Below are 13,428 nucleotides of genomic sequence, written 5' to 3' on the forward strand. Positions count from 1 at the left end.
ATTATCTAAAGTAATATTTGATCTGTACTTGGCTTTGGGAAAAGAAGCAGGGTGGAAAAGAGCGCACGTGTATCTTTAACGTCCACTGCTGCGATTAATTTGTACGTCGCTTTGCGCACACTGAAACGTGTCGCATTCTCGGTCAAAATCTTTTTTTGTCCTTGTTGTAGATTTAAGCAAGTAACCAGTAGTGACGATTATTTTATTGTCGCGAAAGAAATACTGACTGGAAGAAGTTGCATAGCCCTGCGCTCATAATGCAAAATGAAGTCCTATAATATTGTAAACCTCCTGCCATTTAGCTGTCGACTCATGGGAGCAGCAATTGTGTAGAGCGAGAATACGCACAAGCGTTATTGGAAACCTGAAGCAAAACAAGGTTATTTTTGTCCCTGTGCGTTAACAATTAACAACAACAATTAACATATTAACAAGCTTTTTTTCGGGTGTGGGGGTGGGAAAGCTGAGGTTTTGTTCATTCGTTTGCTTACTTTCGTTTTTCTGCGAGTTGGATCATGAAAGTTACTATCAAAACTTACGAAGGACACGCAAAGGACCAGTGAGACTTTTAAGGCTAAGAGTTGATTACATGTGACCAGGGACACATGTTGGGGCAAGCCTTCTAGCTTATTTTTTATTCATTTATTTAATGCTCATTTGCATAACACATTTTTATTTGTTTATTTTTCAATGTTCAAAGGTTGATGTAAACTGACACGTTGTAGTGACGACACTTCAGCAGTCAGGAAGACAAAGAACAGGCTTCCAAAAGGAACTGTTTAAAGGGCTTACTCGCGCCCGCTAAGAACTGAATGACTCTGCGGCGGCGATAGCCACAAGCGTGCTCTGCGATCATCGAACTGAATGCCTGCAGTTCTTGGCCACGCTCAATTTAAAGCTGGCAAGGAACCTTAGAGATAAACAACCAAAAGCAACTACAAAATCTAGAAAAATGTAGAACGATCAATGGAAATAAGTCTGGTCGCATCTCGCGGGCCGGTAGTTTTGAGTGCAAACGATCAAACGATGCAAAGATTCACGACAATATAAAACGAATTGAAATGGTCAGCTTTATGCACGAGGAGTGATCCATTGCAATAAAAAGTTTGAGCGTAATTTGTTTAAACTCTGCTAATTATGATCATGTACACGGGTCGGACAGTCGAATTCGGTTGGGACATGACTGGTTTAGGTTACTCATATACGAAATGCTTTACAACTGGCTACGAAGCCAAGTAGCTGAGCTCACTATGGTTTGCATTAAAAGAGTCTTAGAACTGAATTGTTTCAATTCCTAGAACTGAAGTGAACCGCGCCGTAAGGGAAGGAATAAGGGAGGGAGTGAAAGAAGAAAGGAAGAAAGAGGTGCTGTAGTGGAGGGCTCCGGAATAATTTCGACCACCTGGGGATCTTTAACGTGCACTGACATCGCACAGCACACGGGCGCCTTAGCGTTTTTCCTCCATAAAAACGCATCCGCCGCGGTCGGGTTCGGGCTGCGTTTTTATGGAGGAAAAACGCTAAGGCGCCCGTGTGCCCCTCCAATACGGCACCTCTTTCTTCCTTTCTTCTTTCACTCCTCCCTTATCCCTTCCCTTACGGCGCGGTTCAGGTGTCCAACGATATATGAGACAGATACTGCGCCATTTCCTTTCCCAAAAAACCAATTTTAAAAAAGTGTTTCCTAGAACTGAAGTGTTCCAATGGGGGTGCTACCCCCTCTGAAAAAATGTTGGGGAGGGGGGGGGGGGGGCGACTGCTCTCCTTGCCCCCCTGCTCCGGGGTTCCTGCATGTGACATATTTTACGTGGTAAATTTTTGTAACCCAGGACTAACCTTACAAAAAATTTTTAGACAGTCTATAGACAGTCCTTACACTTTTTTTCTACAGTGTATAGATTTTCTATAGACAAGTCCTATAGAGTAGCCTAAAGGCAATACAAATTTTATAGACAGTCTATAGACAATCTGTAGATTTGTGGTTATACACATTTATTAGACTTTTTTCTATAGACAGCCTATAGACTACGCATTGACAAAAGGAAATGTCTATAGGAAGGCAAAGTCTATAAGAAGTCTATAGACAGATCCTTTTCATGAGGGATATATAGCCTTCCGTCCCTGTGAAAAACAGTCATGTACACCACTGACTAGAACCTTTATCGGGCTGTGTTTTTCACTTGAGTTTCCTACGAAAGTTCGTCTGCTACGACCTCAAGATTATTAAGCAGTTAATATATATAGCCACTGAACACATCAAAAAACCATTAATAAATGGAATCGCTTCGGAACCCGTACGGCTTCCTTGATCACACAGATACGGCCGGACTACCGAACTTCTTTCGTATCTTTTCGGACCTGATGTCGCGCATTGTGAGCGAATACATATGAAGCAAGATTCAATTTGTCCAGTTGGCTCCTGCAAAAGTTTGCGCTGTTTTAATTTTATCCTTTGGGAAGACTACGGCGCCTCCCCTACTAACTGTATGACCATGCTTGTCGCGGTGTTTAGCGGGGGCACAAATGCCTCGTTGCCCCTGGCAACATCAGATTGATGTCCCTAGGGGCCCTTTACGATGTTTCCGGTTTCGCGACGCAAGCGTAGTTCGCAGTGAACGGCGCTCGCCTAAGACGCTGACAAGCATAGTCACACAGAGGCAGCGCTGTGTCTTTGCAGAAAAACACAAAAAATAGACGCTGCAATTTCTGCAGGTGCCTGTGACATACAAACTTTGAAGACTAAACAAACGTACGATTTAACACGTAGTCTCGAAACATGGTAGTAAACAGTAACAGCTGCACGAAGACGGAGGCAATGACTGCGGCACCAAGATTCCAAGATTTTCGTTGTTTGTTCTGAGTTGTTTCCTTCTTAAATCCTGCCTCTTCATAGGGAACCGCAACACACACACGCGCGCATTGTGCGGTATGTGAGCCATTCGCCTATCTTTTATAGCCTGAATTTTCGCTGTCGTGCCTTATGTCAGTCTCATTTCTTTGTTGGTCCATTCGCAGCGCGCCAAATGTCCTTGGACCCGGTGGCGCTGATGCAGGATTTTAGATCCCTAGCGCTCTTCGGTATCCGTTACTTCGCGCCATTTATTTTTACTTACCTTCCACGGCGAAGCGGATTTGATTAAAGCGGCACAAAAGTGGAAATAGCGCCTAGCGGGCCCGAGGCGTAAACATTTTCGCCATCCTTGTGCTTTGTTTCTCTCCCATCAAACAAACAAGCAAACAAACAAAAAATACGAAAGGCTTAAGCCGCCTTCCGAGAAAAAGCTCTTCAGTTGAGTGAGAAAAATGGCCCCTTTTCAAGCGCCATCTTTAACGTGCCAATGGTTCCCTCTTATTTTCATCGCCCTTTCTTCAAGTTTCATTTCGAACGATGTCTACGCCCATGATTTGTGCGTGGCTGTTATTACTTGCTTATGATGTCAAAGCAGGTATTTGGACAAACCACACAGCAAATGTCGCATACTGTCCCACACCTGGAGATTTTTTAAAAGGCATGTACAATTACACTTCCGGTATATTGAGGAGCAACTACCGACGTGTTATTTCACTTCCTTTGCTAGCATATGCCACACAGCAACTCGTTTTCACACACTGAGCTACGCGCAGTTAAAATAAAACTAACAATTGGTAAATTTCTGCTTGGTTACGATAAACAAGTTACTCGATTTTTGTTCGTGGAAAATATTTAGACGTTTCGTTCCGCGTGTCGAAATGTCCTGAAATGAAAATGCGGCTAGATAGACGCAACTTTGGAGGTTCCCCAGCTTGTATGACTGTTGATACTTTTTAGGCAGTATGAAATCACTGCATTTCACTCTTATAAACCACCAAACACCGGCCACACCGTACTGTAATGCGGGTTGCAACCGCTAGTACGAACCACGAGCATGCGTTGGGGATGCGCTACAGTGACAGTCGCTGGTTGAACGAGCCAGAAGAGGCTGGTTTGTGGAGCGGAATTGTGCGAATTCCAGTCTGTTTTTTACTGAATAAATGCGAAAAAAATTGCACGCCATTAGAAAAGCTGACAGGCAGCATTTTCAGGCACAAACATACAATATGAATGGTTCAGATAACAGCAACGGCAACAACAAAAAAGACAGAAAAATAGCAGAGGAAAAAAATGTGCGTCAGCACACCACCTGCCGTTAAATAAATGTTAACTTGGCGGTTCGCTCATGGCCCATAATAGGAAACAGCGCAGGAATACGGCTAAGGACCGTGACGCAACCTGAGAGAATGTTTCAACGATTCGATTTGAACGATTTTGCATTTTCACGCGGACCATCATATTAAAAACGACCTGTCAGACCGAACGTAAAATCTGCGGGAAAAGAGCGGACTTACATAATTTCTATTTTGTTGCTAAGTTATTTGTAATTCTTTGATTTTTTTTCTACGGATAATGCGACTAGCGCAATAGAAGCACCGGTTTATAGTCATCGTTGTCTTTTTTACCTCCTTTCACTGAATAAGCTTTCGCGGTTCGTAATCATTGTTTGTGAAGGACATACACAACTTCAGTCCACGGCAACGTCGTTGCGTCACACATTACGATGGAACCCTTTATACAGAACAAACGCAGGCACGTGCAGTCAAGGTCAGATCCATAGGCGAAGCTTCACCAACAGCAAAGTCTGCGCATCATTTGGGGTAGTTCTTCCGTCTACGAGCCTGTTAGGATTGTCTCGGTCTGGGTAGCGATCGTGCAGCGGCTCTCGGAAAACCACCAAGAAATCAATAAATTCTGCTTTTTGACAGACATCGTTAGCTGTGAACACATTTATGTCCAAAGCGATATTGCGTGAATTACTTCTGACACTGTGCTCTCTTTGCAGTTCGTTATTGTGTCTGCCTTGGATGGCCAGTCTCTTCAACTGCTATACTGCGCGTCTTATGACGCGCAAGCTCCGGCAACACATATAATTTGGGACATTTTTAATTTCTATTTTCAATGTGCATACACTCGTTGCTCAACTACTTTTCGTGCTTGAGAATTAGCAAGCCGTGTCCTATATTTACTCTGAATTTACGTCATTTACTGCTAAACATGTGTGAACGTTACAAAAGGCGTGTCATTTTCAGAACTATTCTTTAAGAGAACTTGTGAAATTTCACTGCTGAACTTGAAATTTTTCTAGTTAGGGGGTTGACTGCACAATTCTATTCATCGGTCTATTTTTTTTTTCTACGCATGACTAAGCTCTTCTCTAAGTACTGTCTTACCGGTCTGCTTTGCTGATTTCTGTTCGTTCTTGATTTTTTTGTTGAAGAAGAGCAGTAGCTGTGACCATTCACATACGTGCCACAAACCAAAACTACTGCATACTATCCAGCACCACCGGTATAAGAAACGACATTAAACACCCGCTTGCTTTAAACCTTTGACTACTGCGCAATAAAAGACCGCATAGGTGTTTACTCTCGTTTATATTAGATTTATGTCTTCAATATCGGCTGCCATTGCGAAACCAAAGGTTTTTCTCACAGTTTCAGGGGAAAAAAAAAGGCGTTGCCTTATTGCTTTAATTCTTGGCACGCCAAGGGTTTTCGGGAGACTTGTTTTCATTCCTTTTTTATCACACTTCCTGAAAAGAAGCACTCGAAAAAGACAAAAGTCTGTCCCGAAGAAGAGGTAACTGTGAGAAACGGTGTGAAGAAAAGGAAAAAGAAAAAAAAACGAACAAAAGTCGCAGAGTTCGAGAATCGGGAGACGACGACAAGCATCGAAGGGGCGTGAGTTTAAGACGTTAATCTTCTGCGTCGGTAGTTGCGAGAGAGAGTCGCACCCAGCGGTTCGAAGGTTGTGATCAGGCACCGGACACGGCCATTCATCATCCAAAGACAAATTCTCGGCCCCAAAAAACGACTTTTCGCAGTTACGGGGCGAGCAATAAGACACGCGGCAACAGCACACCGGCTGAACGACTGAGGGAACAAGAAGAAAGAAAAAGGAAATGAAAAACAAAATGGCTGGATGACAGTGTATCGAACGGCTTCGCTAGAACCTCTCTTATTTTTCTGGCAAGCCACGTTCAATTCTGCCAATTGAAACGCTATAAAAAGAAATAGAAAACAAAAGAAAACATCAAGCAAACGGCCAATCGCAATGGTTTCTTTGGAACCCATCTTTCGCGCTCACCTCCCCCCCTTCCCCCTCCAACCCCCCCCCCCCCCCCCCCTTCGCTTCTCTCCTTCTGTTCTCCTTACTCTTTCTTTGTCAAGCACTCTTCGACAGCTGTCCTGGGAATCGTTGAACACTCGTTCGTAAGATCAATCATAGGTGTTTCTTCTCTATTTGTTGCCGGAAATAAGAAAAAAGGACAAAATATCAATACGCTATCGGTTCTACATTGTTTTCAGCACTATGACTATTTTATCGCAGTCTGCGCAGCGACCTCGTTTCGGTGAAACCATTTTTACGCAATTTTCGCTGTTGTTCATTGTTCTTTTGACTGCGGCAACGGGCTGCTCTACCTTCAAGGAAGCCTTCCGTCAGGACTTGTTTATAACCTGTATGTACAGAAGAAGACGAGAGATGAATATCGTAGCACGTTAGAGCTACAGGAATGCATTTAAATGATGCTTTTTATCTTCTTGTCATTCATTTCTTTCCTGTCCGTAAATACTTTTTCGGTTCGCTTAGAGAGAGTAGCAAAAGAGCATATGAATAGAAATAAGGCGCATATAATTATATCTGATGTCTTAAAAGTCATATTTAGCCTATTTCCCCAGACATTCTTGCATATGTTTTGTTTTATGGCGAATGGTTTTCTTGTTACTTGCCGCTTCCTAAATAGAATAAAACTTATTGATTGGCTTGATAAGTTCAGGCATGCGCTTAACTTCTCTTGTCAAGCTGAATGCAGCATTAATCTTTTCACGACGACAAAAGTCAAGGTCGCAAACTACCACGTCAAACGCAGTTCGGAGGTGGATAAATCAGTGGGATAAAAGGACATGAGGTTCCACCTTAGGCAGCAAGGGCTATCAAAAATAAATGAACGTTGTACACTGGTCCGTAATTATAATTTTTTGTTCTTAAGAAGCTTGGCAGCCTTTTTCGAAGATCAAATTTCATGGTAAATCTTACAGGTATTGTGCTCTGGGGTTCTCATACTGTGGCGCCTAGCTACAATATTTGCATAGCCATATTTGTCGTTTCCGAAAGAGTCCTGCTGATTTTACTTTAATTTCGCCCATAGGCGGTATTACTGGTTTATTGCTGCTCCAGTATCTAATTGTTTTTTTTCTTCTAGCCAGCCACCTAAAGGTGTACCGGCTTCTATGAGGCTTCACGCATACATAACCATACCCCGCTTCCATACTGGAAAGGCTCTGAATAACGCCTGCGTCCTGTAATACAAGTGCACAACTTAGGTCTGGTATGAACATTCAAAAAACGACAGTAATGCCACTTTGAGAATTCCTAAGTACTTTTGTTTGTGAAGACATGAAAGTAGACAGCCTGTGCTAAAGTGACCCCGTAGTTGCGTATTCGACAGTCTATTTGACTGGACGACCTATAAGACATGCACGTCAAGGCATTCAGGAGAATGGCAGTTTGTGCAGGGGAAGCGCGCGACGGCCTGTTTTAATTTGTGCGGAAAGTAGCCTTACGTTAAATGGCACAAGCAATTCTTGATCAATTCAACGTTTTTGCTGAGGTGAAACGTTTCTATATTTACCTAATAATGAACCCCTTCCATAATTATTTATGTTGGTTGGCACGTTACGCTAAAATGGTACCTTTATCCATCAGGCAAACAAGAGTAATGCGGTGACTACGAATATTATGTCATCACAGGTGTACATGGTGCTGACGCGGAAAAAACAATTACACATTTCGCTTCATAAAACATGCAAGCTGCTGCTATATTCTCATTTTTAAAAGTGTCGCTCTTTCGAAAGGAGTGGGTCAGGCCGCACTGAGGTGAAACCGGCTTAACATTTATGAAACGTATCGCTGAAACCTGCGCGGACATAATCAGTGGACGCAAGAACGGATGAAACTCGCCGACTCCTGTGCAGTATCACGGTTCCTGGCTAGTTGGTTCTATTCCCTTTGAGTAAGTCAGATTGAACGATGGGACACGCGCAGTGCAGAGAAGTGGACTGAGCTACTCTCCTACCTTTTCAAATTAGGGATTTCGTTATCGACCTGACATAACATTCATTATTTGAAGAAAATGCACTGTCATTTATTTATTTATTTATTTATTTATTTATTTATTTATTTATTTATTTATTTATTTATTTATTTATTTATTTATTTATTTATTTATTTATTTATTTATTTATTTATTTACAGGCATAGTGCAGACTACGGTTAGGTTCAAGCAGCAAGGGCACTTTACTGGTGTTGACAAAATCTTTACGGGAAACCCCCAAGGTGAAGTATTGTAGAAATCTACTCTACCTTGGGCATTTCCGACAAATATTTGACCAGCACTGTTCCCACTTCGAGTTATTGAAAAATTCGCTCTCGCCCTGCCATAAGCTCAGCTGGTAGGGGCCTGTAGCTCAATAAAAACTTGTGACTCATAACGAGCTACAAGGCGTAGCGTAATTCGGGAACTCAAGCGCCGTGGAGGTATTGTTATACCATGGAGGTATATTTAGACAAATAGTTTCAGTCAGCGACGGTGCGAGGGAAAAATGTGCTTGTACAAGTTTGTTCGCGCAAAGTATCGCGATAGTTGCCTGAGTGAATACCTAAGTGTGTGCTACGGTCGTCCCTTGCTGTTTTCAACGCTGGCCTTTGTTTACAACGGCTTCTCTGCCTCTCTTCGCAGGCCAGGAGACGACGGTGACGGGCCTGGTGGGCGAGTCGGTGCGGCTTCCGTGCGACGTGGACGTGAAGCGTTGCGGCAACGTCTACTTCATCACGTGGACCAAGAACGTGTCCGACGTCTGGAAGCGCATCTACCTGTACAGCAACGACGTGGAGAAGCCGCTCCAGGAGCTGGCCAACCCGGACCGGGCTGATTTCTTCCTGCGCAACTCGACCGCGCAGCTCGAGATCTTCCCGCTGAGATTGGCCGACGAGGGCCAGTACAAGTGCGACGTCACCTACGTCAGAGGAAAATGCCCCTCCCTCTCCTACGCCAACCTCATCACTCTGGGTGAATATCGAGGCGCAGTGCTTCCGGCGCCGAACATTTAGACGCCGTTAGCGTTGCTTTGCGCACGTAATTAATCGAAAAATAAGATCAAAAGCTACGAACACATGGAGTCGGCGGTTTATCATTAAACATGCTTTATTATTATTATTATTTGTTCACAGCAGCTTTAAGTCACCGGGCTCAGCTAACAGCTTAACCTAAAAGGTGGATAGCTATACATGTATTGCTGTCATGTCCAGATCTGGCGAATGCAACGTCACTCTTGGAACATTAGTTTGAGCTCGAACATCTTTCGTGTATTCCAAGAGAACAATTTTCATTTGATTAGCAGCGGGCCGCCGCTAATGGCGTTCGGTTGCTGGCCCGAAAGACGCGGGTTTGATCCCTGCCGCGGCGGTCGAATTTCGATGGAGGCGAGATTCCAGAGGCCCGTGTACTGTGCGATGTCCGTACACGTTAAAAAACCCCTGGTGGTCGAAATCTTCGGAGCCCTTCACTACGGCGTCCCTCATAGCCTGAGTCGCTTTAGGACGTTAAAGCCACATAAACCGGAAACCATTAAGAGCTTTCATAAAGACTTTTTTAGTTAGAGGAAGGCACGGGCTTTTGAAAACTACACTGCGATAAGTAACGCTGGCATGACACCACTCCACCTTTTAAACTTAATTTCGGGAACCATCAGCCGCTCTCGTACTGCAGGCACGCTTTCCAAAGCCGTGCTGACCAAGTTTTTTTTTCTATTTGATGCATGATTCTCCGCGAACTTATGAGACCATTTGGAAAGAAATATCGCACCTTACAGTGAACGCACCAACTGCCATGAGCCAGTTGGATTCAGTATTTAGTAGTTCAAAAACTCAAGAAGGGCTTGAATAGTAGATTCTGACATTTCTGACGTTCAGATTTGAAACAAATCAACAGAGGTGTTCCTCAAGGCAGTATTCTTGGCCCGTTCCTTTTTATAGTCTATATAAATGACTTAGTTCATATCTACAGAGATGCAAAATATATTTTATACGCTGATGACGCTAGTATATTTTTTTCATCACCTGAACCTAGTAGCCTTCAGAATAAAGCCAACTCTGCTCTAAGATCCCTTCATAAATGGTCCGCAGCAAACAGTCTACAAATTAATACAAAAAAGACAAAAGCCGTAATTTTCAGACCGAAATCGAAGCAAATAAACAGCAGTCTAATCACCCTTCTTTACGAGAACGAAAAAATCGAAATAGATAGTAGTGTTAAAATACTTGGAGTTATCTTCACACAAAATATGCTTTGGGATGCGCACATTGAATCTGTGTCAGGGAAGCTATCTCGTATTGTTGGTATGACGGCGCGACACAGAGCTATATTACCTTTCAATATAAAGCTTCTTATTTACAATACTCTCTTTTTTTCTTCTTTGTATTATTGTGTATTGGTATGGGGTACCACGACACGTACAAATCTTGAAAGAATACATATACTTCAAAAAAAAATTGTTCGAGCACTTTTTAATGTACCGTATCATTCCCATACTTCACAGCTATTTTCGAAAGCAAACATAATACGCGCGTTTAATCTTTATAACTATAAGTTAAGTCTGGCTTTCAAACGGGAGGTGAAAGAAAATCTCAAGTTTTTTCATGAATTATCAGATCTCGATAAAAACACACATTCCTACACCACCCGTTACACAGAACCGTGGAAAGTGGTCACTGCGCGGGTAAATTATTCCAGGCAAAAAGTGTCATACACACTGCCAACCTTTTTAAATTCATTTCACAAATCAGGTATAGATTTGCATACGATTTCTGTACGAACCCTACGCCAACATTTCATTAACAATCCTTGCTTACAATAACAACTAAAAGTGTTATCTTGCCTTTTCTTATGTTTACCTGTTGTAAGTGTGCGTGCATTAATTTTGAATATTGTGCTTTCTGCGAGTTCTTTGTTTTATTTTTTTGTTGTTGTTGTCCTATCGCTGCCTGCTTTGTAGGGAGGCTGCGGGCTTCAGTCAAGTCGCTTGTTGTCAAGCGGCTTTTATCCGCAGTCTCCCCCATCACTGATGGAAATAAACAAGTTATTATTATTATTATTATTATACCGATATGAAAGGTGGCATAAAAACAATCCTGAACGATGAGCTTTAATATTAGATGGGCATTATCTTTTAAAATATATGATTTTAAAATTTAAATAGGGTTGAATGATGATGATGATGAAAATTCCTACTATGTTTTTAAACACTTCACTATAAAAGCCAACAATTTTAAAGTTATCCCTCCTCGATGGCAATCTGGACGCTACATGCCGATTTCTTAAGCGCCACAGAAAGAAATAGCTAACTCCAGAATTGCGTAAAGCAATGAAACTTTTGTCCGAAATGAGCTGTATATATAAATGAACACACACAAAAAGAAGCTCGTAAGGCAGCTCTTCTTTTGTCATTAGTGCTTCACAACTATGCGAGGCGGAAGGCCAGTTCCGGCTACTCGGCACTACCGACCAGGAAGGGCCTCAATCAGATCGCTTCCGGTGGCAGCAGAGGACGTAGTGCATGCATTGTTCATTCCGATAACCGGCCGAATTTCAGTCGAATCGCCCCTCTCGTTTTTTTTTTTTCCCTTTAATCGGACAGAACAATGGAGACTCGAATGCTAAACGAAGACCGATATCATTGGGCCGCCGGCTCGTTTCCGAGCCGCACTCGGCCATCGACAGGCAGCTAGGGCCGCATTCTACGATTGTTCCCGCGAGAGCGCTCATTTTATCTCATATCCTAATTTCCACGCAGATTCCTGCTCATTTGTGGACTTCTCCGCGCTCATTAAGGGCACGGGAAAAATGGAAGAAGCGGATAATACGAAAGCGAGCATTCGCGAAACCTCAGAGCCGCAGAATGGAGTGTAGCGCTCTGTAAGGTAAAAAAACAATAAATAAATAAAAACGAGCGGGTCCTCAGGGCAGAAAAACAGCAGAAATATTGTTGTCCGAAATTTATACGAAGGCTAATTGAACTCGCCCGCGATTTTTGCTTTTTCGGCAGCTTTTTGTAACGAACTCAAACGTAACTTTTCGGCAGTAGTGAGCGAGCCTACCAAGTTCGGCTGCCATTTAGCAGTCCCTTGGCTGTTTTCTCTTTTTCTATTTCTAATAGGAGAGAGAGTTCCTTCAAAGAGGCTGCCTTTTCAAATGGCCACAATTCCTTAGCTAAGGGCCTTCGCGTCTTATCGTCCTAGTTCCTAATATTTTTGCGGAGAAGATTTTCTTTCGCAGGACAGAAAAAATCAAGAAAAATGCTGTCCGCTAATGGACTCTCCTTTAATTTATATATAATTTATACACTATTTTACGACCCCGCGGAGTGATATTGCCGAGCGTTTTTCGCAATTAGGAAGAGCTACCGTACCTTGAACTTGCGGGCAGCTTTTGTTTTCTGCTTACTGTTCATTTCTAACATTAATTTTCCCCGTGCACTAGAGATATAATTCGGGAAGCGTAGTTTCGGCGACTGCAACAAGACTATTCCCAGCTCCCTCACTTCGTTGCACGTCATGTACAACGCCTTCGATAACCATACTTAGTTGTTTGAGCGTTCCGCTTCGAGCAGTATGAAATGCCATTATTGCGGCGGCTGCGTTTTTATGGAGGAAAAACGCTAAGGCGCTTCGTGTGCTGTGCGATGTCAGTGCACGTTAAAGATCCCCAGGTGGTCGAAATTATTCCGGAGCCCTCCACTACGGCACCTCCTTCTTCCTTTCTTCTTTCACTCCCCTTCCTTATCCCTTCCCTTACGGCGCGGTTCAGGTGTCCAACAATATATGAGACAGATACTGCGCCATTTTCCTTTCCACAAAAAACCAATTATTATTATTATATTAACACACAGCACAGCTTACGCACAGCCCTTGCGCGCACGTTTTGACGCCGAAGCGAATTATGTAAGCTTCAGCGTCACGCAGCAAATAGTATACAACTAATTTTAGCGTCGGTTCTCGGGCATCTGTCAGCGGACACTTGGGCGGAGAGGAACACTAGCTATAGAAGATACAAAGTGCAGAAAGAAACGACAAAATAAAGACTCCGCCGGCCCGTCCAAGACATAGTTTATAAATTTCAGGACGCCACGCGCATTCCCATTGAGCCCCTCGTGGAGGCGGCCCCGTTTAAATCCCCCCCCCCCCCCCCCCCCCCCCCCCCCCCCCCCCCCCCCCCCCCCCCCCCCCCCCCCCCGCACGCGGGCTCGGGCGGCACCCATACCGTAACCGCGAAGACAAATGGACTGCATCCAGAGCCG

General features: G+C 43.5%; 1 protein-coding gene across 1 annotated transcript in view; it reads left to right on the top strand.

Moving 5' to 3' along the window:
- LOC144093639 (hemicentin-2-like) overlaps window positions 1-13,428 on the top strand; it is a 209,258-nt gene that overhangs the window by 159,317 nt on the left and 36,513 nt on the right. Inside the window, 1 exon segment of the mRNA XM_077627222.1 lies at window positions 8,814-9,143. Within this exon segment, the coding sequence (XP_077483348.1) occupies window positions 8,814-9,143 (330 nt within the window).

The sequence above is a fragment of the Amblyomma americanum genome, chromosome 6, assembly GCF_052857255.1.
Source record: "Amblyomma americanum isolate KBUSLIRL-KWMA chromosome 6, ASM5285725v1, whole genome shotgun sequence".
In the NCBI taxonomy this organism is placed as follows: domain Eukaryota; kingdom Metazoa; phylum Arthropoda; class Arachnida; order Ixodida; family Ixodidae; genus Amblyomma; species Amblyomma americanum.